Source organism: Octopus bimaculoides, chromosome 20, assembly GCF_046866305.1.
Source record: "Octopus bimaculoides isolate indiv1 chromosome 20, ASM4686630v1, whole genome shotgun sequence".
Lineage (NCBI taxonomy): Eukaryota > Metazoa > Mollusca > Cephalopoda > Octopoda > Octopodidae > Octopus > Octopus bimaculoides.
This window is the reverse complement of record NC_142947.1, coordinates 14,396,896-14,421,859: the sequence shown is the minus strand read 5'-3', so window position 1 is coordinate 14,421,859 and position 24,964 is coordinate 14,396,896. Positions and strand designations below refer to the sequence as shown.

At 33.0% G+C, this 24,964-nt stretch overlaps 1 protein-coding gene across 4 annotated transcripts in view; it reads right to left on the bottom strand.

Annotated features, from left to right (window-relative positions):
- LOC106883428 (histone-lysine N-methyltransferase 2A) overlaps window positions 1-24,243 on the bottom strand; it is a 47,541-nt gene extending 23,298 nt beyond the window's left edge. The window contains exons 1-12 of one of the 4 annotated variants that reach the window (XM_089338039.1): window positions 24,058-24,243; window positions 21,552-21,715; window positions 19,948-19,986; window positions 16,203-18,402; window positions 10,394-10,654; window positions 9,556-9,840; window positions 8,929-9,166; window positions 6,756-6,803; window positions 4,817-5,099; window positions 3,408-3,590; window positions 1,222-1,332; window positions 474-611 (exon numbers count right to left, since the gene is read on the bottom strand). In XM_089338039.1, coding sequence (XP_089194165.1) covers window positions 474-611; window positions 1,222-1,332; window positions 3,408-3,590; window positions 4,817-5,099; window positions 6,756-6,803; window positions 8,929-9,166; window positions 9,556-9,840; window positions 10,394-10,654; window positions 16,203-18,339 — 3,684 coding nt within the window. In that variant the 5' untranslated portion in view covers window positions 18,340-18,402; window positions 19,948-19,986; window positions 21,552-21,715; window positions 24,058-24,243. The remainder of the gene's footprint in view (window positions 1-473; window positions 612-1,221; window positions 1,333-3,407; window positions 3,591-4,816; window positions 5,100-6,755; window positions 6,804-8,928; window positions 9,167-9,555; window positions 9,841-10,393; window positions 10,655-16,202; window positions 18,403-19,947; window positions 19,987-21,551; window positions 21,716-24,057) is intronic. The other 3 variants (XM_089338037.1, XM_089338038.1, XM_014934425.3) reach the window with 3 other exon arrangements.
- Window positions 24,244-24,964: the final 721 nt, after the last annotated feature.

The window sequence follows — 24,964 nt, the reverse complement described above, 5'->3', positions numbered from 1 at the left end:
TTCTTTTTCAATATTTATAACAGCAGATAAGTAGAATTTACAGAGTATCAGACCTTGTGGAATTTGGTTATGACCTTTTACATTCTAAGTTCAAATCCAACTAAAGTTGACTTTATTTTAAACTTTTTTCAAGGTTGATAAAATAATCACCAGAAACATTCATTCATTCATTTAAAATTTTGACAATACTTCCATCTATAATTTGCAGTTATGATTTCAGATAATTTCAGAATAAATAATTAATAATAAATAAGACCAAATAATTTTGAGACAACTCCATGATAAATTTATGTTAGAACCCTTTTGCTAAGTGATTTTAAAACATCATTTTAATATATTAATAAAAAATAAAGTTATAGATGTTTTATGAAGCCAATCTAAAGTCATGATTATCTGAGGATTTACTTACAACACATAGGGGGAGGTGTATTTTAATAAGAAATATAGTAATGAAAGGCTTCACTTATACTTACATTGTTTTGTTGACCACATACTTGACAATAGTGGCAGCGATAACAGCACCAGTTGTCAATGTTCTTGTCTGTTGGCCGCCAATCCTCTTCCAAGCAAAACATATGGAATGGTTCACAGCACAACTGGCAGTACACAAACTGAAATGCAAATGAAGTACTGTTTTAAAAAAGTGTCTAAAACAAAACACATGCGCGTCTATGTGCATGCATGTTGGAAAGTTGTAATTTAAAATGAAAAAGTATAATAATTAACCTTTGTTTAGAACTCCATGTAAACCTATGTCTGTCCAACTTTTATTCAAATACTGAACATAATTTGTCATACAATTTTCATTTGGTATTAAATACATGTGAATAAAGTAGAGTGTATATCCAAGATCTCCTTGTCTCCTTGTCTAAATAATGTGTGATTGTTGTAAATGAATGTCATTTATTTCCAATATTCTGTGAAAACATGTCTGGTCATGGGGAAATATTACCTTACTTAGAAACAGTTAAGGGTTGGCAACAGGAAGGACATCCAGCTATAGAAAATGTGCCTCAATAAACAGTATCCAACACAAGCAAACATGGAAATGTGAACATTAAATTGATGATGATGAATGATGATAATCTTTGTGAACCAAAATATATTCGACTTTTTATATATATATGCTTCATGGGGGAACTGCTTAAAAAGAAGATGGTTCCAGCAAGAAACTGAAACACTAGAGAAAAAGATTAAGATTGTTAAATTAAACTTGCTTACCTCATGCTGACCAGCACTACCACACAAGTAACACATAGTGCGAACACATAAAGGTGTAGAAACAAGGATAGCTAAACCCTGCTCCCATACACGACATAAATCACAATCATCCTGAAAGAAAACAAATATTTTTAATTTTCAAAAAAATCAAATTATAATGAAACAAGGAGCAATAAAAAAGAATGTAAAAGTTTAACCCTTTAGCATTTAAACTAGCACAAATGTTCTGCTTGTTTTAGGTTCAAACATGCCTGATCTGGCCTCTTATACTTTTGCTACAAAGCCATTCTAAAAATAAACAATCACATTGTTTAAAGCTGTGAGATAATGCATGATTAATTCAAGACAATCTAAATTAACAAAGCATTACATTTGTCAGAGTAATTATGCATACTGAATGGTTAAATGTACGCATATTGAAAGGGTTAACACAGCACTTTTAACATAGCTGTGTGGTTAAGAACCTTACTTCCCTAACAACGCATCAAGGGTTCAGTCGCATAACGTGGCACTTGGCAAGTGTTTTCTACTATAGACCTAGGCCAACCAAAGCCTTGTGAATGGGTTTTGGAGACAGAAACTGGAAGAAGCTTGCTGTATGTGTCCGTATTTTTTTTTTGTATCTTTGATTTGACTTTATATGACAGTTATAAGCAAGCATCATCACCATACAGGTGATGTCTTGTTTCCAACCTTCCATAAACACAGTTTACGGGGAAATATTAATACCATGCTAGAAGACAGACAAGGGTTGGTAGCTGGAAGGGCATCCAACCATAGAAGAATCCACCTCAACAAATTCCATCTGACCCATGCAAGCATTGGAGAAGTGGACATTAAAATGACTGTGATGACCATCATCATCTTCTTGTTAACTTCAAAAAAGTTTTTTATCTATGTCACATGGAACTGGGTTACAAAAATCTTTAAACCAATGAGGACTAATATCAAAATTTCACTAACTGTAATAACCACCTGGTAGTGGAGTAAAATAAACAATGAAAATGATAGTGTTTGGAACACCAAAGTCTTAATTCAATTCTCTATATTTCTGAAATGAGGAATTTATATTATGTATTGGTCAGGGTGGTGCCCTCATCTTGGTTGTTGCTGTCACTACGTTTCGGCTGTGTAACCGCCAGCCTTCTTAATGTGTCTTGTGATTCACCTTAGTGCAGTTACCTAAAGATTCTTAGTTCAATCCCAGGCAAAGTACTAAGGTGAATCACAAGACCAGAGCATACACAGCTGAAACGTAAAGAAAGCAACAATCAAGATGAGGACATGACTCCAACTAACATTAAGGTTCTTATTTCAATAGTTGTTTCACGAATATTCAAATAAAAATTCATGCGTTTCTAAAACACTGAAAGTAAGGTATCAATGTTCAAGAAATATGACAGAAATATTTGTCATCACATATAATATTCACAGATTTTCTTCCAACTGTACATAATTAAAATATAAATAAATGGATCACAGTTAAACTTTCCAATCACAAGTTTCCAGTTGCTCAACCACAACTGAACTACAGGGCATGTTGAGTTAGTGCACAAGTGGCTGAATATTCCACAGACATGTACCATTAACGTAATTTTAAGACACAATCAGCATAACATAGCGTGCCAAGGCTGGATCCAAGAATTACAGGTACATCTTGTTATAAAGGGAAAGTTATAAAAATGGAAGTTTTAACTTCAACAAGGATCTATTCTGAAACATCTTGTATGTTTTTGAATGCTAAATAAAAGTTAAAAATTTGATTATCATTTAATTCATGATCTGATTCTCATGTCAGTGCTATATGTAGGTGTAGGCATGACTGTGTGGTTAAGAAGCCCATTTTGCAATCTTTTGGTTTCAGTTTTAATTCCATTGTGTGGCACCTTGGGCAATTGTCTTCCACAATAGACTCAGGTCAGTCATTGCCATGTGAGTGAATTTGATAGATGAAAATTGTGAAATTGCCCATCGAATGTATGTGTGTCTGTCTGTCTGTCTCCCACTACCACTTGACAACTGATGCTGGTTTAAGTTCCCATAACAGTTTGGCACAAAAGATCAATAGGATAAGTACCAGACTTAGAAATTAAACACATTTGTTTGACTAAACCCATCGAGGCTGAAACAAGTAAAAAAATTTAAAGGCCTGAGTAAGCTTTCAAAAATAATGAATGAAATCTTACCTTATAATCAACCTTGATACGGTATGCTGTTGGAGAGTACATGTAATCCTGACTAGTCCATTTGCGCATTGCAATATGTTCAAGATTCTTTGAGCTCAAAAACCCAGCTGCTCCTGAAAACATTGGTGGTGCTTGAACGTACATGTTCACAGAATCCGTAGACTTGCCATAGAGGGTCACTGCCTAGCAGAAAGGACATTCACACATTTACAGCTCCACACAATGAGGTTCAATTAAATAAAGGAGTCAAAAATATTAGAATAAATTTTCTTTGAAACAACATGAAATCTTTTCATAAAAACTAAGTCTTTAACTGTTGCTGCACTGCTGGTAAAACTATTTGTTGATCATGCGTGTACCTTCAGACATTATTCAAAGTGAAAGGATATATTTTTTTAAGTCTGTGTTGCCTTGTCTATATGTTGAAAGACATACAGAAACACACACACACACACAAACAACCAAAAAAATGCTATATTTTATATATATATATATATATATATATATATATATATATATATATATATATATATACACGCACTTTCTGCCAGCTTTGCTGATAGATATACAGCTAGTTTCTAGTTTGAATTACAGCTAAGTTTCTAGCCTTGAAGCCGCTCTTCAGGTGGCATTCATGCAAGCTCCTAAGGAGGGCTTTTTGGAATTTTGTAGGGTATTCAGGTAGAAAAAACTCTAGAACTCTGGGGCTGAAGGCCCAAGCACCAATATGTAACTGGAACAGGAAGATTAGTTTTCCACCTAGACCTAAGTTTCATAAACTACAAAATATAAATATCCACACTACCACACATGAAACGTACCTGTTATAACTCTTTATCTCGATTTGCACGTGAAAGTATTTAGAATGCCCAAACTTATTTCTGTGAATGTGCTAAGCACTGATGCTGATCATAGTTTAATCAATAAGTGTAGGAGCAAGGTAAATGCAGTAAAAATAGAGGAGTCAGTGGGGCCCCGTTTAAGCAGCCCTTCAGAAATTGAACCTCCTTACAATACTCCCTGGGAGTTCATGGTATGAAATTCATTATCATTGCTCCGATTTGGTCGCCAAATGCAATAAAATAGGGGGCGGTCAGTGGGGCTCAAATTAGGTGGCCCTTAAAAAAACAGACTCCCTTAGGACATTCCCTAGGATTATGAGAGTTGCTGACTTGAGTTTCACTGTCCTTGCACCAAACGTAACAGACAGAGAAACATTACTCAAATTTATATTAAGCTAAGATCATGAGAAAAAAGTACACTAACAATATTTTTCTTGCAGTAGAAATATCTGTTTTGGTAAATAATATTAAATTGAAAACAATAGTTTTGTACAAGGAGCATTTTTATTACTTTTTTTTTTTTTAATGAAATTTATTCCTAAAGACAGTTATACTTTTTATCCTCACCTTTTCTTTGGTCCTTTTCTTCAGTTGTTGAAAAAGAAACTGTCTCTTTAGTTTAACATTAGGTTTGCTGAGTTTGGGGTGATACCCTGGAGAAGTGCCACTGTCTAGCTGTCCACCACCACTGCCACCACTTCCAGCTCCCCTTCGGTGACATCGTTGGCTGTTTGATGATATGTTGCATTGTGCATCTGAATCAACTTTGTTCTCAGAACTCTCTTTTTTGGGTGTGATGAAAGAATTTGTTGCGAATTTTGTATAGCGTGGGAATTTACAACGTCGATTACTGAAAAAAGACACATAATTATTTTTAAATGCATCTCATCTATTTTTTTAACTAAACAGTCCAATATAGAGAGAGAAAAAAAATTCATAAAAGCAAATTACTAGACTAGAAGAGGTTATAATTATAACTGACGAACTAAGAACAATAAAGACAAAAAAATATTGGTTTCAAATTTTAACACAAGGCCAGTAATTTTGGGAAGGGGATAAGTCGATTTCATCGACCTGTGTTCAACTAGTACTTATTTTATTGACCCTGAAAGAATGAAAGGTAAAGTCAACCCTAGTGGAATTTGAACTCAGAACGTAAAGACAGAAGAAAAGATTTTAAAAATCAATTAAAACCCAATCAAGTCGAATATAGGTATTTTTATACTTTCTGGTTGTTGATAAATAAGTCACAATAATCTGCTTTCTCAGTTTAGTCAAATTATTTTTGGTCTCTCAAGATTCCATTACAATCAAATTATCATAGTAAAAGAAATCCAGCAAGCTCGATTGTTATGCAATGCTAGGTAAGCATTCAGAAAATTGAGTTGATTCTTACAAGAGGTTGTATGGATTCAACATGACAACTAATCAATGAACTTTACTAATTCTCTCAAATATATATGAAACTCAAATTTCAATCCTTAGTTATTTCAAAATTGCATAAACTTAAATTATAAAATATTTAATCATGCAACTAACCCGACCCCAATACCCTAAAATAACTAACCAAGACCAAAATTTGAAACCATTACTGTTACTATTATCATAATACAATTTATGTGAAGGTGCATGGCTCAGTGGTTAGAGCATTGGGCTCACAACCATAAGGTTATGAGTTCAATTCCTATCAGGCTCACAATCATTAGGTAGTGAGTTCAATTCCCGGACTGGACTGTGTGTTGTATTCTTGAGCAAAACACTTTATTTCACGTTGCTCCAGTTCACTCAGCTGTAGAAATGAGTTGTGAAGTTACTGGTGCCAAGTTGTATCGGCCTTTGCCTTTCCCTTGGACAACATCAATGGCATAGAGAGGGGAGGTTGGTATGCATGGGCAACTAATGGTCTTCCATAAACAACATTGCCCGGACTTGTGCCTCAGAAAGTAAACTTTCTAGGTGCAATCCCATGGTCATTCATGACCAAAAGGGTCTTTACCTAATATAATTTATTGTAATATCACTATCAGTGCCATAAGAGTACCACAGATAGTAACATGCTGAGAAGTAATTAATTTTGCTGATTAATGGCAGAGTTGAAATCCTTCCAGTCGGCTTCAACATTACATTTTAATCAACTGTTGGTCTACAAGAAATATTTTATTCAGTAAAACACACTACAGCTGCTCCAACACATCATCTATTACAAAATATCATCATCCTCATCATCATTGTTTAATGTCTGTTTTCCATGCTGGCATGGGTTGGACAGTTTGACTGAGGTCTGGAGAGCCAGTGGCTGCATCAGGCTCCAATGTATTACAAAATATATACAATAGAAATTTATATAGGACAAAGGGGCATCACCGTTTCACTGGGGTACACCAAAACCCAAGTAATGAGGTTAAAGTGATGACAACTATAGGACTTTTCAATTAATATAAGACATATTTCTGAAAACAAAAAGAATTAGAAGAGATGTGTTTTCTGGGAAAACAAATTAACTTACATGCAGGCTTGCTTGATAACATTTTTGCCACCATATTTTGGCTTGTCACTGTAATTTAAAAAAAAGTTAAAATAACTTACATAACTAATATTTAAATGACTAAATATTAGTTATACAAAGAGATTATTTTATGATGTTTTCCAAATTGAGTGAAAATAAAAGATAAATTTAAACATCCAGTTTTATGATTTCAAAATAAATTTTAGATATATTGATAATTACAATATTTTAGAAACACTTATTTATATTTCCTTTTACAAGCCACTACAAACTTAAGAGCAAAAAGAAAAAAAATAGATTAAAATATCTCTTATAGAATATGAATCATTATCAAAAATATCCACCACTATTTACATCAGAGCAGATGAATCAACTGAATAGAAAAAGAAGAGACAGAAGAAATTATTTAAAACAACTTGAAAATTACACAATCAACCAAAAGCAGAATACAAGACACCAAAGAAAGCCAGAAGCTGGTAACAGACAATATTCAGACTAAAAATATTATTCACTGTAAATAAGCTATCAAATTATTTTTATATAAAATTTAAGAACAAATTAAAGCTAAAATAAAGAAGAAAAAAACAATTTCTGCAGCATAAAAAAATGATAAATAGAAGTCACTGATCAAAACAAGGAAAATATATATTTTTTAGAAGCTGTATTTTTTCATGGCTTAGTGAAGGGAGAAAGGGCAGTCAGTATTCACCTCACCCGACTCCATTCAAGTTCTCTAGGACAAGAGGGAGAAAGTAATTCACAGCCCAATTACCTGGTGCAAATGTTTGCAACAGTTTAACCCTTTAGCATTTAAACAGGCCATATCTGGCCCAAATATTCTACCTGTTTCATGTTTAAACGGACCAGATCTGGCCTCTCACACCTATCCTACAATGTCATTCTAAAAATAAACAATCACATCATCAAAATCTCAAAGCTACAAGATAATGCATGATTCACTCAAAATAACGTAAATAAATAAGCAATACATTTTTGACAAAGTAATCTGAATGCTAAAGGGTTATACTCCACTAAGTGCACTCAAGGGCTAGTTGGTGATGTTAAAATCAGGTGACTGATTAAGTGTATGTCTCAAAGAAACAAAGTCCATCTAGTGGACCTCCACATAGTACCTGTTACCAAATCTCACCGCCAAGGTTTTAGTTGACCAGAGGTTATAGTAGAAGAATACACTTGCCCAAGGTGCCATATGGTGGAACTGAACCTGAAACCACAAACTATATTTGACAGCTTATAATGTGCACATTTTTCAACAAAAAAATCTTCCAGAAAATCAGCCAGCACCTTATAAACACAAAGCAAGTATTTAGGTTATTGACAAAAAGTGGTTCAGCAACAGATCTAACAAAACTGTGGTGCACTTTAGTCATCCAATAGTTTCTTGTACATCTTATATAAAAGCCAATAAATACAGTAGTTGCTAGGAAAACTCCAAAACCACAAAGCCCATATAAGTATCAAAAAAAAAGAAAAAATTAAACAAAGAGAATGTTTATATTCTTCAATTTTAAAATAAATCAGAGAAAATACTGAACAGCAATATCTTGAAAATTGAAGATTTAATGGTCACTGCTTTGAAAAGAAAATTTAATTAACCTTCTACAAAACACCAGCAATTTACACCTCAGAAGACAGGAAAAAACTGGTTGAGAAACAGTGTTAAATGAAGAAACAGGGTTAAACCCAATTTCAAGTACAAACATCAATTCATTAGTGCTTGTAAAGTATTACCAATGTATTCATCTATCTCACAGCATGGGGGCTACACAGCTATAAAATTATTGAAAATAAATTTTTACAGAAGTTCTAACTTATAGTGTTGACAATATCTGTTGTTCATCATAGGTAGTTTGAGCATAAACATTAGATTTACAATACAACTGGAGTTAAAATACGACAATAGGATGCTCTACCAATCATAAAATAATGTGACAAATCAGACATACATTTAAGATTTTGGGGAAAAAACAAACAAGAAATGTCATAAAAACATGAAAGACAGCATTCATTATTAATTAAGGGGAATATTTATATCTTCTAAAAAATTTTAATTTATCTACTTTATTCTTGTTTAAAAAAAAAATAGATAAAAAAAAAAAATGAATTTTACAAGCTGGTGAAGTCTTGACAAAATCCAATATTGGCCACTTACAGACAATACACACAGACACCGCAGTCATCAGCCAGGCAGCCCTCACATTGTTTACAGCGCACCTTGCGACGACGACGTAGTTTCAGAACACTTCCAGACTTGGTAGTAGTGCTCTTGTTACCAGTTGGAGTCCGGCAGGTGGAAGTATCATTTGCTGTGGAACTTGATTCACTCGGATTACAGACATTGTCTTCACTATGAATGACTTCTTCTTTCAAGTATTTTTCATCAGAAATATCTAAGAATAGAAACATTTTTATGCCTTATAAAGATCTGATCATAATTGTTCCAGTTGTTGAAAGTCTAAACAACTAATACAAGTTTATTGTTTATAAACAGTAAAATTTTGCTAGTTCACTTTTAAACAAGTTGAAATATTTTATAAAATGAATAAAAGTTTTAAAACTCATCATATATTAGCAATTTCATATACGAAAATTTTAAGCAGCAATATCAAACAGCATAATAGCAAATATTTTAACAAATGCTGAACAGCTTAAAGTTGATTACAGGTTGTATCTGATGAACAGACACCTCCATCCGACAAAGGGTTTAGTAACTGTAATGGTAGGAACTGCTGCAGAACTAAAAAATAATAATAAAAATATTAATTGCTTAAACAATTACCTTTTGTTCGTCTACTCCTGCGATTATTTTGCTTATTTTTTGGTGACATTAACTGAACAAAATCTGCTTCCTCGCAGCTAACTGCAGTAGATGATATTCCCTCTCCTTTTTTCACTGAGGGTGAGGATCTTTTTGCCGGAGAGAACACCAAATCATTATCAGATAATTGCTTTTCACTGCTTGCAAGAGTAACTGCATCAATGTCACTGGGGAAAATCTCTTTACATCGACGTAAACGGCAAGCATTGCACTGAGATTTGGTTAACCGAGTTATAGAACAGTTCCCTGAAGAAAAAATACCAATTAAATACTAAGTAACATCATACATATATACACAATTTCCAAAGCAAGGTAACCTCTTTTAATTAAAATCTAATATTATAGTTTAAAGAAAATAACTTCTCATACACAGAGCCAACATTAAAACCCTATTTCCTATTATAATATGGTTGGTCAGCATTTATTTTACTTCACAATCACAAGATTAAAAATTATGGCTTTCTAATCAAGTGGTTCTAAGTTCAATCCCACAGCACAACTTAAGCAAGTGTCTTCTATTATAATATTAGGTTGACCTGACGAGCGAGATTTCTTTGACTTAGAAGCTTTGCAGAATCTGGTCATATATACATCAATTTAACATCTGCATTTCCATGCAAGTATGGCATAGACAGAAGCTATCTGAAGCAGAATTTTTATGGTTTAGTAATTTATTAATGCACATTGTTAAACTGTGTCAGTCCAATAACAAACCTCTAAATGCAGCAACCCTATTGTCCCTCAAATACAATATAAAATTAAAATAATGGGGAGTAAGTTTCCAATACATGAATATTACCTGATTTCTTACAACTGTGTGGATTTTTTTTCCTTCTAGCATTAAGTGTGTAGAATTTACGACAACCAGTGCAACATGGCACACCCAAAAATGGGAAGACTCCAATCTTGTCTCCACATATAGCACACATCTTTCTTGATCTCTTCAAAGCACCTTCTTTCACTGAAGAACAATCTTCTTCATCTTGGCTTACTGATGACAATGCTACATTTTCAAAGGGTACTGTACTTCCACCAGGACTTAATGGATTTGCAGCACTACCTACAACAAAAAATAAAACAATTAATATGAAACACCAACAAAGAAAATTTCAATTATAGTACAAATCTAAAAGCTTTTCCGCTTTTTTATGAAGGCTCTTTATCCAAACTAAATGTAGCACTTTTAATATAACTGAAGCAATGAATAATAATAATATTGGTTTCAAATTTTGGCACAAGGCCAGTAATTTCATGGTAAGGAGTTGAGTTGATTACAACAACCCCAGTGATCAACTGGTACTTATTTGATCAAACCCAAAAGGATGAAAGGCAAAAGTCAACCTCGGGGGAATTTGCACTCTACGTTCTGAGATGGACGAAATGTCATTAAGCATCTTGTCCGGCATGCTAATGATTCTGCCAGCTCACTGCCTTAACAAAGAATAATAATAACATTAGTTTCAAATTTTGGCACAAGACCAGCTATTGGGTGGTGGGGAGCCTAAGTCGATTACATCAACCCAGTGCTCAACTAGTCCTTATTTTATTGACACAAGAAATGAGTTGACATTGGTAGCATTTGAACTCACATCATAAAGACAGACGAAATGCCACTAACCATTTTGGCCAGCATGCTAACATTTCTGCCAGCTCACCACCTCGATTTCTCAAAAATATTACAGCACACAACAAACAGAAATTACAAAAAAAAGTGATTTTTAAAGTGGAGTCCCATTAGAATAAGGCGGGTTTGGCCTGCTTGCTCAAGTAATGGAATTTATTGCGTTATTACAATTTGAAGTATTACAGAAATTATGGTTAAAATGTGAATAAAGAAAATGGACAGCTAGAAATCTAAGTTAAAAGAACAACAGCTTCAACTCTGTATTAGTCACATTACACACTGCTAAAGAGAAAAAAAACTGATAACTTATCCAAACTATATACATCTTTCTCTATGAGAATACAATGTTTCTTGCAGAATGATAATCAGATATATAACAGAGTGTATGAAATAAAAGACTGGTTTTATGATACCTCCCTGCTGTATTTTCCAGCATATAAATCAAATTTTTCAGACCAAAAGGTTAAGCTAACATACACACCAAGACAACTTTGGAAAATCAAAAATTCCATGTGAAATGCAGTAGGATTTGGAAAGATAGTAAAGATGTTTGAACGTTGACTGGAAAGCCAGAAAATATGGTAAGAGGTAATAAGATCAACAAACTCTACTTTGCAATGAGTTCAGAAGGTAATGAGCAATCAACTGAAACACTGATGGTGCATATCCTGTCAGTAGCTCTGTATCGTAACTCTAAACAACTAACTTCACACTAAAAGATACCATAATTTGATTCAACAAACACATTTGTTTTGATAAATTACTACGCTTCAAACAATTTAGTTTTTGTTCATCATTATTGTCATATTATCAACATGTGAAGGTGCATGGCTCAGTGGTTAGAGTATTGGGCTCACAGTCATGAGGTACTGAGTTTGATTCTCAGACTGGGCTGTGGTGCTGTGGTCTTGAGCAAGACATTTTATTTCACATTGCTCCAGTTCACTCAGCTGTAGAAATGAGTTGTGTCGTCACTGGTTCCAAGCTGTATCGGCTTTTGCCTTTCCCTTGGATAACATTGGTGGCATGGGGAGGGGAGGCTGGTATGGAAGACAGCTGGTCTTCCATAAACAACCTTGCCCAGACTTGTGCCTTCGAGGATAACTCTCTAGATGCAATCACATGGTCATTCATGACCAAAGGAAGTCTTAAACCATTACCATTGTCAACATGCATTGTATTGGAAGTCACAAACCTTTGTTTCACATAAATATTCCATCGCTCTTATCCTGTCTTTTAGGAATAAAACATTTGACAATTTAGATTGCATTTAAACAATTTTTATAGTAGCAGGCATATTAGCTGTGAAGGTGCATGGCTTTCAATTCTTGGGCCAGTTGGAACATTGTGTTCTTGAGCAAAAATACTCAATTCCACATTGTTCCAAACCATTAAGCTGTAAATGAGTTCCAGCATTTAACTGGAAAGTTAATTCTAACAGAATGGCATCCCATTTAGAGGAATTATTGTGATCTAATCATTTATACACTTTGGTAACTGGGTCAAGTTAAGTTTCGGCATTACGAATCCTGGGGCTCATGTCAGATATAAGTCATATTAGCTAAACCCAGAATTAAATTTCATAATTAGAGTCTTAATTAACATATGTGATGAATATAGACATGAAAACAGTGCTCAAAAATAACACTACATTTTCCAAATATTTCAGAAGTTAAAAAATGAAAGATGTATGTACGAGTATGATTTTGTTTGTTTGTCTCTCATCACTGCTTGACAACAAATTTGGAAGTGTTTACATCGTTATAACTTAGTGGTTTGATTAAAAATTAAAAAAAGAGATTGATTGGGGTCGATTCATTCAACTAAAGACTCTGCAATACAGTGCCCCAGAATGGCCAGTCTAATGACTGAAACAAGTAAAAAAGTAATAACCCACCCCTATCAGGTAAGTCACAAACCTTCAGGAAGCTCTAGGCAGAGGTGAAACAGAAAAGGGCAAAACATGTGAAAATGAAAAACTTATATGCCACTATGAGATAAAGAATTCTATTATATGGATAAAGAATCGGTAGAAGTACTTTAAAGCACTGAGAAAACAATCACTGTGAGATTTAGAACTAAATTTAGTCCTAATCAACTGCCTTCACAAAATCTGACCTCAAACAGAATCTAAACTGATAAACATGGTTATGTGGTTAAGAAGCTCACTTTGCAACCATGTTCAGTCCCGAAGCACAGCTCCCCGGGCAATGTCATCTATTACAGCCCCGGGCCAACAAATCCTTGTGAGTGAATTTAGCAAACAGAAACTGTATGAAAGCCTCTGTTTGTCTCTCTCTCCCTCCCTCAGTGTGTGTGTGTGTGTTTTTGTTTGTTGTTTACATGTCCATAACTTAACATTCAGCAAATGACTATCAGAAAAAGTACCAGACATAAATCCTGAGCTTATTAACATAGTAGATCAGGTTATGTCTCAAGATTTGCTCCATCGCTACTAATTCATTTAAGAACTGCAGGCTTATTGGTACGTTTAATGCCTAATGTTCCCATTAATTTTCCTATATTTACCATTTGGTCCTATTTCAAACTTTATTTGTTATCACAGAATGGAGAGCGCTTCATCATTTAACATCCACTTTCCCAACCTTGCAGGTGTCAGATGGAATTTGTTGAGGCAGATTTTCTACACCTTGATGCCCTTCTTCTTGTCAACCTTCACCTGTTTCCAAACAAGGTAATACATGTTTTCCACAAAAGACTATGAATGTTGCTTGTATATGGCAGTGATGCTCATTTACAATCACCACATTGAGACAACAGTACAAACACACATTCATATGTATGTGTGTGTGCATACACACACACAAATGATAGGTTTCTTTCAGTTGCAGTCAAATGAATTCACTTACAAGGACCTTTTGGTTGGCCTGGGGCACTAATAGAAAACACTGTCCAAGGTGCTGCACAGTGAGAGAGAACTCAAGATTTCATGGTTGGAATCATGCCTGCACCTTATTTTTCAAAAATTGCAAATTTATAATTAATTTGTTAAATTAACTTCAGCTCTCCTGAATGTACAAAACCACAACTACTACATTTACAAGAACCGTTTTGATCATCCTGCATGATCCTTTTACAAAGAACTGTTAGGGTGGGGAATATTTTCTTCTTAATAAACAAACTTGCTAAAATAATTTTAATAATTTGCAATTATTAAAAATTATCCTTCATCAAACTTAACTCTTTTTCCTATTCCCCATGCCCCCTGGACAGACAAGTTAGATGCAACATAAGCAGTTCAATGTTTATTAATAGATAAAGTTTCAGAAAATTTGCCAAAACTGTGAGAGCTTTAAGAAAAGAAAATCTTTTTTAACAATTAAAGTTTAAATCAACAAAGAACCAACTAACTTCACCAAACTAAAATATTAACCCTTTTGTTTCCATATTTCTGTTGAGATGCTCCGTGTTTCTTTTAATTAATTTTTAATATTATAACAAAGAATTTAGTAAAATAACTTAGTTATCATTCAGCTAGTATTAGGAACATAAACTGTGACTAAGGTTTGATGGAAGATTTTAATTCAGAACTTTTGAAAAGAAGACATTTGTACTACAGAGCCAGAGGCAGTATCAGGCAGGTTGGTACCAAAAGGGTTAAATCACTATAGATCTCATCAAGTCAAGTAAAACAGCTATTACTACTACTACTACTACACACAAGAGTAGCAGCAGCAGCACTAGATATAAATATACACAAGGTATATGCTAATTTTAACAGTAGAGTGCATTTAATTCTGCCAGAAGTTTTATTACACCTCACTGATGAAGAAAATATTAATGGCAAGCATTACAAATGACTGTTCAAATTGTAGCAGTAGATTGATTATTTTTTAAATGTATATTTGAGTTAAGATCACATTAACGTAAATATATATGCGTGTATTATCATTTGTGAAGCTGCAGTTAAAAATAGACATCTTGAGAAACATTAGACATAATTTCATTTCTCTCAAGTTAACTGCGAAATTTAATGTCATGGTTATTCCAGTAATGATATTAAAAATTTACCAAAAAGTAGAACTGGTATTTTCTACAAGTCACATTGCCTCAATAAACTTAAAATACCCCACCTCCAAACAAAATATACGGTAATCACTCGCCATTTCATGGTTCACCTATCGTGCCCTCAGTACATTGCAGATTTTTCTGGCTAATATATGTAAATTTATATATCATGGACTCTTCAGTATATCGCGGGTTTCTGTAGCTAATAGGTATTTATATTCTTTTAGATTTTAATTATTTCTGTGGTAAAATAAGCATTTTCACACCTAAAAATTAATAAATGAAAACACAGTACAGTACTGTATAACACATTAATTAAAATATATTTCTAAAAATTATGTAGTGTACTGTAGATGAGGAAACAAAGAATCGCACATACTGTATGGAAAACGAAAGTCAGGTGAGTGTGTGGTGCTGTTTTGCATTAAAAATAAAATAAATATATACAAATTATAAAAATAATTAAAAAAATATACAGTACAGTACTGTTTCTACTTCGCAGATTTTCACCTATTGAACACCCACCATAGATGAGGGGTTACTGCACATATATTTCTAAACATGATACTCAACAAAAAATAGATTGGTATATAAAACTACTTTCTATAGTCATGAAATATTGAGTGGATGGGTTAAAAACAAATCAGGCAGAACATCACACCCACTATTACTTACACAACAGGCATTTCAAAAGTTAACTACTGTATTTACTTGTATATAAGTCGCACCTCTAATTTATTTAGAGTTAAATCTGAGTTCAAAACTTTTTTTCTCTTCATAGTTTTTGCATTGTCCTGAGCATAAGTCACACCCAGGTTTCTTTCAGTTAAAATCAAGAATAATATAGTGTGGTTTATACACGAGTAAATACAATAGATTCTTTATTTTATTGAAGTTACAATATCACACTGCTCAAATGCACAGTAAATAACAAATATAAAATCAGAATACTGGCCTTCCATTTTTACTGCTGTTTGTTTGGGACTACCATGTACATCTATCAAGCCTCTACTTAAAACCGATAGAGATGATAAAGGAAGAGGACTTGTAGCAGATGTTTGTTTGAGTTTTTGCTCTTGTGCACGGAGTTTCTTTTTTTCCAACCTTTCTTCGTGGCGCATCTTAGCACGCAAAGATCTAGCAAGAGCTGCTTTTGACCTATTCAATGCTGCCCAATTCAATTGAAACTTTGCCTTGCGCAATATGTTGTTTCCACTTCGTCGAGTAGCATCAACATCTTTTTCAACTGGTTCGACCATTTTTTGTTTCTCATTTGGACTAACAAATGATCCTCCGCAGCCAGTTGGGCTGAAGAGTTCTAATTTAGGGCAAAATGGACTTGTTGGGAGGGTGGGCAAACTTTGTTCAATTGGTGGTAGACTAGGTTTGTTTTCCATTTCACTAGTCTCGTTTCCAAATGAATTATTTTTCTCGTCATTATCGTCTTGACTAAAATTATCACTATCTTGATTCCTTTTAGTCTCTTCGTCTTCACCTTCAATTTCAATTTTACGCAAATCTACACGCTTAGTTTCTCGGGAACCAAATATTTCTTCTGACTGTTTAAGTCTCATACGTAAACTTGGTTTCCGTTGTCGTTTTCCCTCAACAATAAGAGGCATATCATAAAGTCCTATCTTTCCACTTTCTGTTGAGGTGTAACCTTTTTCACCAGGAGTATGCAAACCTCTTAATTCCAGCCCAGAACCAAGCATCCCAGTGATTCTAACTGAAGAACTTTCATTTATATCTTGTTCAGATAAAGCTGGACCAGTTAGAGATGTTTCATTTAAAGGTGTGTGTAATATTCCAGATTTACAGTCCCTTTTCGCATCTGTACATTCTGAATGTAATCCTAATTGAGAATATGTAGGCGCAAGAGGAAGGGAGTCCATTTTTGAACTACCACCCCGCCTACGAGATTTTTTAGACAAGTCTGAATTGAGAGATTCACTAGACTTCAAAGGAGCTGTTTGATCAGTACTAGCATAATGAAAAGGTATAAATCCTTTTGAATTGGTTTTGTCTTTTCCAAATTTACCTACATCTTTTCCAAGATGAAGGTTAGATGATGCAATTGTCTTTGTAGCTGTTGAAACAGCTAAATTTCTTGAATTTTTACGCCAAGTCTTTTTTGTAGAATGTTCAGCATGTAATCCAGAATTACCAGAAATTAATTGGACATGTTTTTGCCCCTGGTTACTTTTGCGGCGAGCGGTAGGATTAATTACACTACGACTACAGTCTGTCGATGGAGCAGATTTTTGTGAAGATTCACCACTATCTTTCCCTGATGCTTCTTTCCACTTCTGGTTATCGACTTCGAATGGTAAAAGATTAGCCTCAGCAGCTGGATAACTATTATCAGAAAACCATGACAATGAATGAGAATCTACTATATGAGATTTACTAAACATAATTTGATAACCGTCATCTTCTAAAAAGCGTTTATTTGGTTTAATGACTCTAGAAGAACGGGAACTTTTAGTTGGTAGGATAAAGCGTTTTCGATGGTAACCAGGAGCAGCAGTCACATCTACATGGCCATCTTTAGAAAAAGATTCATGTCCTTTACGTGCTTTCAGTAATAGCTGCTTTGCTAGTTGTTTTCCCAAACGTTTGGATTTTGAATGAGGAATAACTGATAATTTATGGCCACTTGCAACAGTCTTGCAAACTGCTGAAGCATTGTGTTTTTGAGAAGAGTCACATATATTCTTTGAGTTATCAACTGACAACTTAGCAAGTTTCTTTTCTTTTACAGTATGAACATAAAGAGATGGTCGTCCACGACCACGAACAATTTTAGCTTGCTTGCCATCAGGTTCCAACCGGATTTTTATATTTTTGAGCTTTGCTGTAGCAACCTTTTCGGGTGCTGTATATACACTTTGTACAGTTCTGCTCGAATGAAAGCAAGATTTATTATTTATTCCTTTTTTTATACAAGGTACAGCCGAAGCCATCTTTTTACGAAGTCTTTGGCGCCGAGTTTTGCTTGCACCATGTCCATGGCAACTTGCCAAGGGAATTGAACTACTATTGTTTGAAGTTTCTGGACTGTCCTGTTCATTTCTGAAATTTGATAGCATAGCTGTGTATTTTTTTGTACTTGCACGAACATCTTGCAATGTGAAACCTTCAAATTCTTCATCCTGCAAATAGAAATTAGTATAATTAATTTTCTTTTATAATCTGTCATTAGTGAATTGCAAATAATAAATTTACATTAAGTCAAGACCTCCTTAAAATGAGAATGTTAAAAACTTAGTGTCAAATAAGTACGCTGTTTTTAGCCACCAAGAATTGGATGACATGACCGTAAAGCTTTGGTAACAATCAGAAGTTGAAGTTAAATATGTATTCCATTCTAACCTCAAACATTTTAACACTTGTAGCTTATGTATTATACCAAAGTTTACTATTGAAATTGTCTTGAAACTGACAAAGTACAATTAGGCATTATATAATCCATATTGTATTTAAGTGAAACATGGGTAAAAATTTGCAAACTAATTTGCAGTAAAATTTCATGTTATTCGAAATGGTTGATAATCATTATTAGAGAATCTAAAAATAAAATAAGACTAAATATACATTTAGTTCAAAAACTAGGTTTTTAAATAACACTTTTATGTGTATACTTTTTGTTACAACTATTGCTTTGATTTACTTTCAATTTCTTTTTAATATAAATTACAGTAAAACTGAAAGAATAAGTTCTTGAGTTAGAGACAAAAAGAACTGAACAGGAATTTGAAAAAAAAAAATGGAAAGTGGTATTTGTGTATCAAAGCAGTAATATGTATCCTATATAAAACAAAGCAATTTACATAAAAATTAAGTTAATGCAAGAACTTGTGAAGCTAATGTCAAATGAACGTTTAAATAATCTAAACAATGGTCTCTAAGAAATATAAAGGCTCAAAGACTTTTTCAAATAATTCAGTTTCACCTGTACCAAAAAATATAAGAAATAGTTTGTATTAACCAGCAAAGGATTTTTTTGTCCCATATCTAATAAATCTTAATTCAGAATGTGTTAATGTTTTTTCTCATTAAAAGACTGTCTTAATAAAATGAAAAATTATGTCATTTAATATCTGTAAAATCAAATTACATGTGTATGATATTAAATTACACAATTTAACTAGTAGAATCCATTCCAATTTTTTTTTAAAAATCAATACAATATCAAATTACAACATTAATAATCGTTATTATTCTAGAGTACAAAAATATATTTATATGTAAATTTAACAAATATTTAGGCATTCGATAAGAAGTTATTCTTCTTTAGTGATATGACAATTTAAGTCAATTCAATAAACAAAAATAACTGTATCGCATTATATATGCCATATTTCCTAACCAACAAAGCAAAAAAATAAGTCAGTATTAATACACTAAGTGGCAGAAATATTGTGTATGTCATCAGTTTATAAAAATATCCAGTATTAAATAACTGATACACAATACCACTTGTAAGACAATCATTGCCTACAATATTTTCACATTGTGAAACTTGTTAAGTTTTTCTGTGAAAATCCATTTAATTTATTAAAAGTTTTTTTGTTTTTTTTTAAGTAATTAACTTAATACAATGGAAGATTCTCATCATATAGCAAATAGTTAAATCCTGAAAGCTGTAGAAAAGAGCAGTTTTAACTGGCAAGGATTAGATTTTACAAGATACTAACCAATTAAAAAAAATTTTTTCGGCAATATTTTGGTTTAACCTAAAATATAACCAGAATGAAGTCATATAATGAATCAAATAAAATATGCAAGAAAAGATTTTGAAAAATCATTTCATGTTAATTCATTTAAGCTCAGATTTTAGGGAAATAGAGGGAGAGGGGGGGGGAGGCACCAAAGGGAGATTATTCTTGAAAGTTATATAATTGTAATGCTTTTTTTTTTTCTTCTAAATAATTTATATTTTGATTTACTTGCATATTCAATGAATTTTAAATATTCTACTGAAAATTTAATGGTACAATTATCAGTAGTACAGATATTAAAGGTTACAATTATTGAAAATTTAAATATCATTTACTAATTAATAAAATATAACCGAACTGCTTTAATTATAACAAAAAAAACTTTAGAAACATTTATTATAGAATAATCAAGTGAAAATTAAAGAAGATAAAAAAACTCCTCGGTTCTAAAATGTAGTCAAAATGGAGTTACTGAAATATAAAATAAATTACTAAGGCAGTTGCTTCTTTAGTTAAAAATAACAAAACATTAAACACAAATGCATGTCTTGGCATAATGTAAATGAAAACTTCAATACTTTACCTTAAATAAATCATCTTTCAAAAATTCTTTAAATTTTCAAAATTACTTTTATAAAGATTTAAAACTTAGTAAGAATTCGAATCTCAAAACCAAAGTTCAACAACAGGAGATAAAACGATCCTAAAACTTTAACACAATTTCAAATGATTTTAAAACACAACTGGTAAAACACAAAACAAGATTTCATTTTTTTTTCCTACTATCCCAAGGCAAGCAAGACAAAATCAGAAAACTTCACAACAAAACCAATGCTTAAAATTCCAGAAATCACCTAAAAAGAGATAAAAATCAGGACTAACAAATTTCCTTTAGATTATTTTAAACAACTGTGAGTTTTCAAGATAAGATATTTAAATGAAACAAAATTCAGAACCCCAGGGATCCGGTACCAAAAAAGTAACAACAGATGGGAAATACATCATCATTAGACAAGATCTGAATTACCACATTATTTTGTGATTCTATTCTAATCATTAATACCTTTGTATTAACAATGCTAATGATGAAGATGATGATTTCTATTGACAAGAAAGAGCGAGAGAGAAAATATTTTCATCCTGGAAGCATAAAAGGTGGAACCAACAATAATACTTTGAGACACAAAAATTCTTAGTCAACTACAGTCATTTATTAAATATTCTTCAGTCACTGTTATTTTGAAGGAGAGATTTTCTGAAATATCTCTACTTGGACCACATGTTCGTCAAATAAAAAATATTCTATGGAGCCTCTCCAACAGCTTCAAGCCTGTTATTTTCTAAGACCATAAACTTTAAGATCATAAAATCATTCATTTTGTGAAATTACTAACAACGAAGCTACTTCTCTCTTTTCAATGATCTTAAATTTTAAGATATTAGAAAGCAAAAAAATGATTTCAGCTAGACTTAATAGTGCTACTTTTTTACATCTAGGGTAGGTTATATTATTTATATATATATATATGTGTGAGTGGGTGTGTGTGTGTGTGCAAAAATGTATGTATAATAATTCTTACATTGTCAGGAGATTTCTTGAAAGTATATTTTCATACACGATTATGTATGGGAGTCAGAATCAGCAATTATTAGATGCATGAACATGACACTAAGATCAGGTTGTTAGTTGGATCAGCTACTTCCGGGTCCTGTCATTGTCGTCCATTTCAATTGAAGATGTACTCTAACAAAAACAATAAGTTAAATAGTTTAACGATTATACGAGTAACTATGAAAGATTAAAAAAGACGATCAGAATGATTCGTAACATATATCAGACCGACATTTAGACAAATATGACACTATTTATTAACAAAAAAAATGTTTTAAAAACAATAATAATAAAGCTACTAAAATAGTAAAAGCAAATATTAATTGAACAAAAGTTGACTGATAGTGAGATTGGCTAAGCTATTTCAAAGCATTTCAAGAGGGCACAACTATCATTAATAGAAAAAGATTTTACAAATAAAAGAAACATGAGGAAGTAACATACACTTAGACCTAATAAAGGACTCAATAAAATACTACAGGGATATATAATCGCGAAAATACTTATCAAAATTAAAGACTAATGAATATAAATAAGTAGCATTATTACAAAAGATCGGGGGGCAAAAATTCTCTAAAATCAACAGATACGAAATCGGTGTTCACAATAGACTCATTTTAATGTTTGATATCTCGGTAGCATGCATATATATATATATATATATATATATATATATATATATATATATTATATGCATGCACATATACAAATACACGCACGCACGCATACATAAATACATACAGACGGACACGCGCGCAAACACATTCACTCATACATACAACAATAGCCCCTTACACCACCACCACCCCTCCCCGCGATAGAAGATACTAAAGACTTTTAATCAACTTTGAACCTCAAGATGGCGACTGTTGCAGATCACGGACTGAAATAAAATAATAATCAAAACAAATTGCCAAAGAGCAAAAAGAAAAGAAAAAAAATAGGGAGAGGAGGAAAGAATATCATAATAGAAATAAAATTAATATTATTGGGAAAAAAATTTAAAAAACAGCAGCAATAATAGCGATTATGATGATAGCAGTAGTGGTAGTAGTAGTAGTGATGGTGGTGGTTGTTAATGCAGCGGCAGTAGTAGTGGTATTCGTAGCAGCCGTAGCTACTAATGAGATTCAGCAGCACAACGCCCACACGGTGAGCTTTATAAATCTAAGAGAGAGAGATAGAAAGAAAAAGAAAAAAATGGTAAAGAAAAAAAAGGGGGGGGGGAGTAGCAGCGATCGTGTTATTGATTTATATCAAAGAGTGTTATATGGGGGGGAGGAGAAACAAACAAATAAAAATTAAGGAAGGGAAAATGATAAGTATATATATATATATATATATATATATCAGAGAAGGGGCTTGAAGAAGAAGAAAGCATTGTGTTATGGCAAGTGCGAGATCAGAGTGCAGCCAGACTGAGAGAGGTAGGGGGGGAGAGTATATGGATGAAGGAAAGAGAGGTGGGGGGAGGATATATGGATGAAGGAAAGGTAGGCAGAGGAGGGGGGGGGGACAACGCCACCAATGGTTTTCAGATTGAAACTGGTGCGTGCAGTAGCAAAAGATAAAGCTGACAACATCCATACTACTACATTTAACAAAACACACGTCAACACATGCAAACCGAACTGGACAACCATAGGCTTGCTGCTGCTGCTACTACTGCTGCACACACAGCAACTAGCACAGCACCGCAGTGCTCCCCCCTTTCTTTTATTTTTCAACTTCAATTAAAGAAGAAAAAAATAAGGGCTTTTTTTCAAAAAAAAAAAATTAAAAAAAGATATGCAACAACGAAGAATGAAGACAAAATAAAAAAAAAAAATTAATAGTATCATAAAATCATGCAAAGATGAAAATAGGGTACGAGATATGATTATGGGGTGTGATGGATATAGGTATATAAAATATTAGAAATATAAAAATAGATACGTGCATTGTATCGCTACACAGATTAGTTAAGTAAAAAAAGGAAAAAGTGGTGGTGATTTATTTATTTATGGGTTTCAGCTAAGTGGCTGCGGTCATGCTGGAGCACCACCGTGATGGTGAACGATTCTACAAAAACATTCGAAATAACCACTTTTAAGATAATTTGATAAAAGCATTATACTTATTCGAAAACAAAAAATATAAATAATAGTCATCCAGCTATATGAAAACAACACAAAAACTTCAATTAGCCTAATTCACAATAAACTAAAATAACCAAAGCGAATAAGCCGCCATCTTGTCAGTGTAGTGCTTTAAAGTCAGATTTAGATTTAGATTCACTGTAACCTTAAAGCCATTTTCCACTCAATTAACAACGTTAAACAAAAGATGAGATAAGTAGGAACACCGGCATTTATGTATTTTAGAGTTTTACGGGTCGAAAGGAGAATATTTCGCAGATTTTAGCACAAATTTGGCTGATACACTGTACGATGGCAGCCATTTTGGTAAGAATTAGAAGATATGATAAATATTACCTCGTCTGATTCGCCAACGAGTTCCCGGAATAGTTTCAATCCACAATAAAAGCTTCGTACCAATCCTAAGTTTGGATCTATTTGCGTTCTGAACTCTTCTTCGCCATAGCGAACAGATATTCGCTCGTATCTACAGCCAGGACGCCCTGGAAACCGTGGCCGCGCCATTACTATAAACCTGCTAACATCGAGGCCTGGAAAGATGGCTCCGTCAACAGTACACACCTTCCGAGTTAAAGATCTACGATCTCATCAATAATAATTATTTTTACATAAGCAATCATTTTAAAATACTTCGAGAATCAATTATCAAGTCTTTGGTTTTTTTTTTAACATTCGATCAACATATTAGAAACTTTTCGGATAAATGTTGATGAAATTTACACATCCTCGATCAGGACCTAATATTGACCAATCAGATTGATGGTATTCCCCGCCAAAATTTACTGACCTTAACATTCTCTACTGAATTGAAACAACTTTCATATTTATTACAACATATAGAAATATGATTTTTTTATTAATCATTCATAAGGCTCTCATAAATTCTATAAGATCTCTTGAACAACTGACACGCTAATATATACATATATTTATAAATATATATTAATATTAACTTTGGTTTCTCTGTATATCAACAGACGTATTCACCACCCGAACATTAAACATTGTGTTGTTTTGTTTAAATTAATAAAATATTTGTGAAGTTCTTCAGTCTTGACTTTCAGATAATAATGAAATATTTTCTAATGCTTAATTTTACAGTTATTGTAATATATTCATACTCATCTTTTCCGCTTAAAAATACATCAGTTTATGAAGGGTCTGAAATATTACAATGTTCAAATTCAATTCTTTCGAGCTATAAACAAACTCTGAAGCATGCGCCTGCGATTTTATTAGTTTC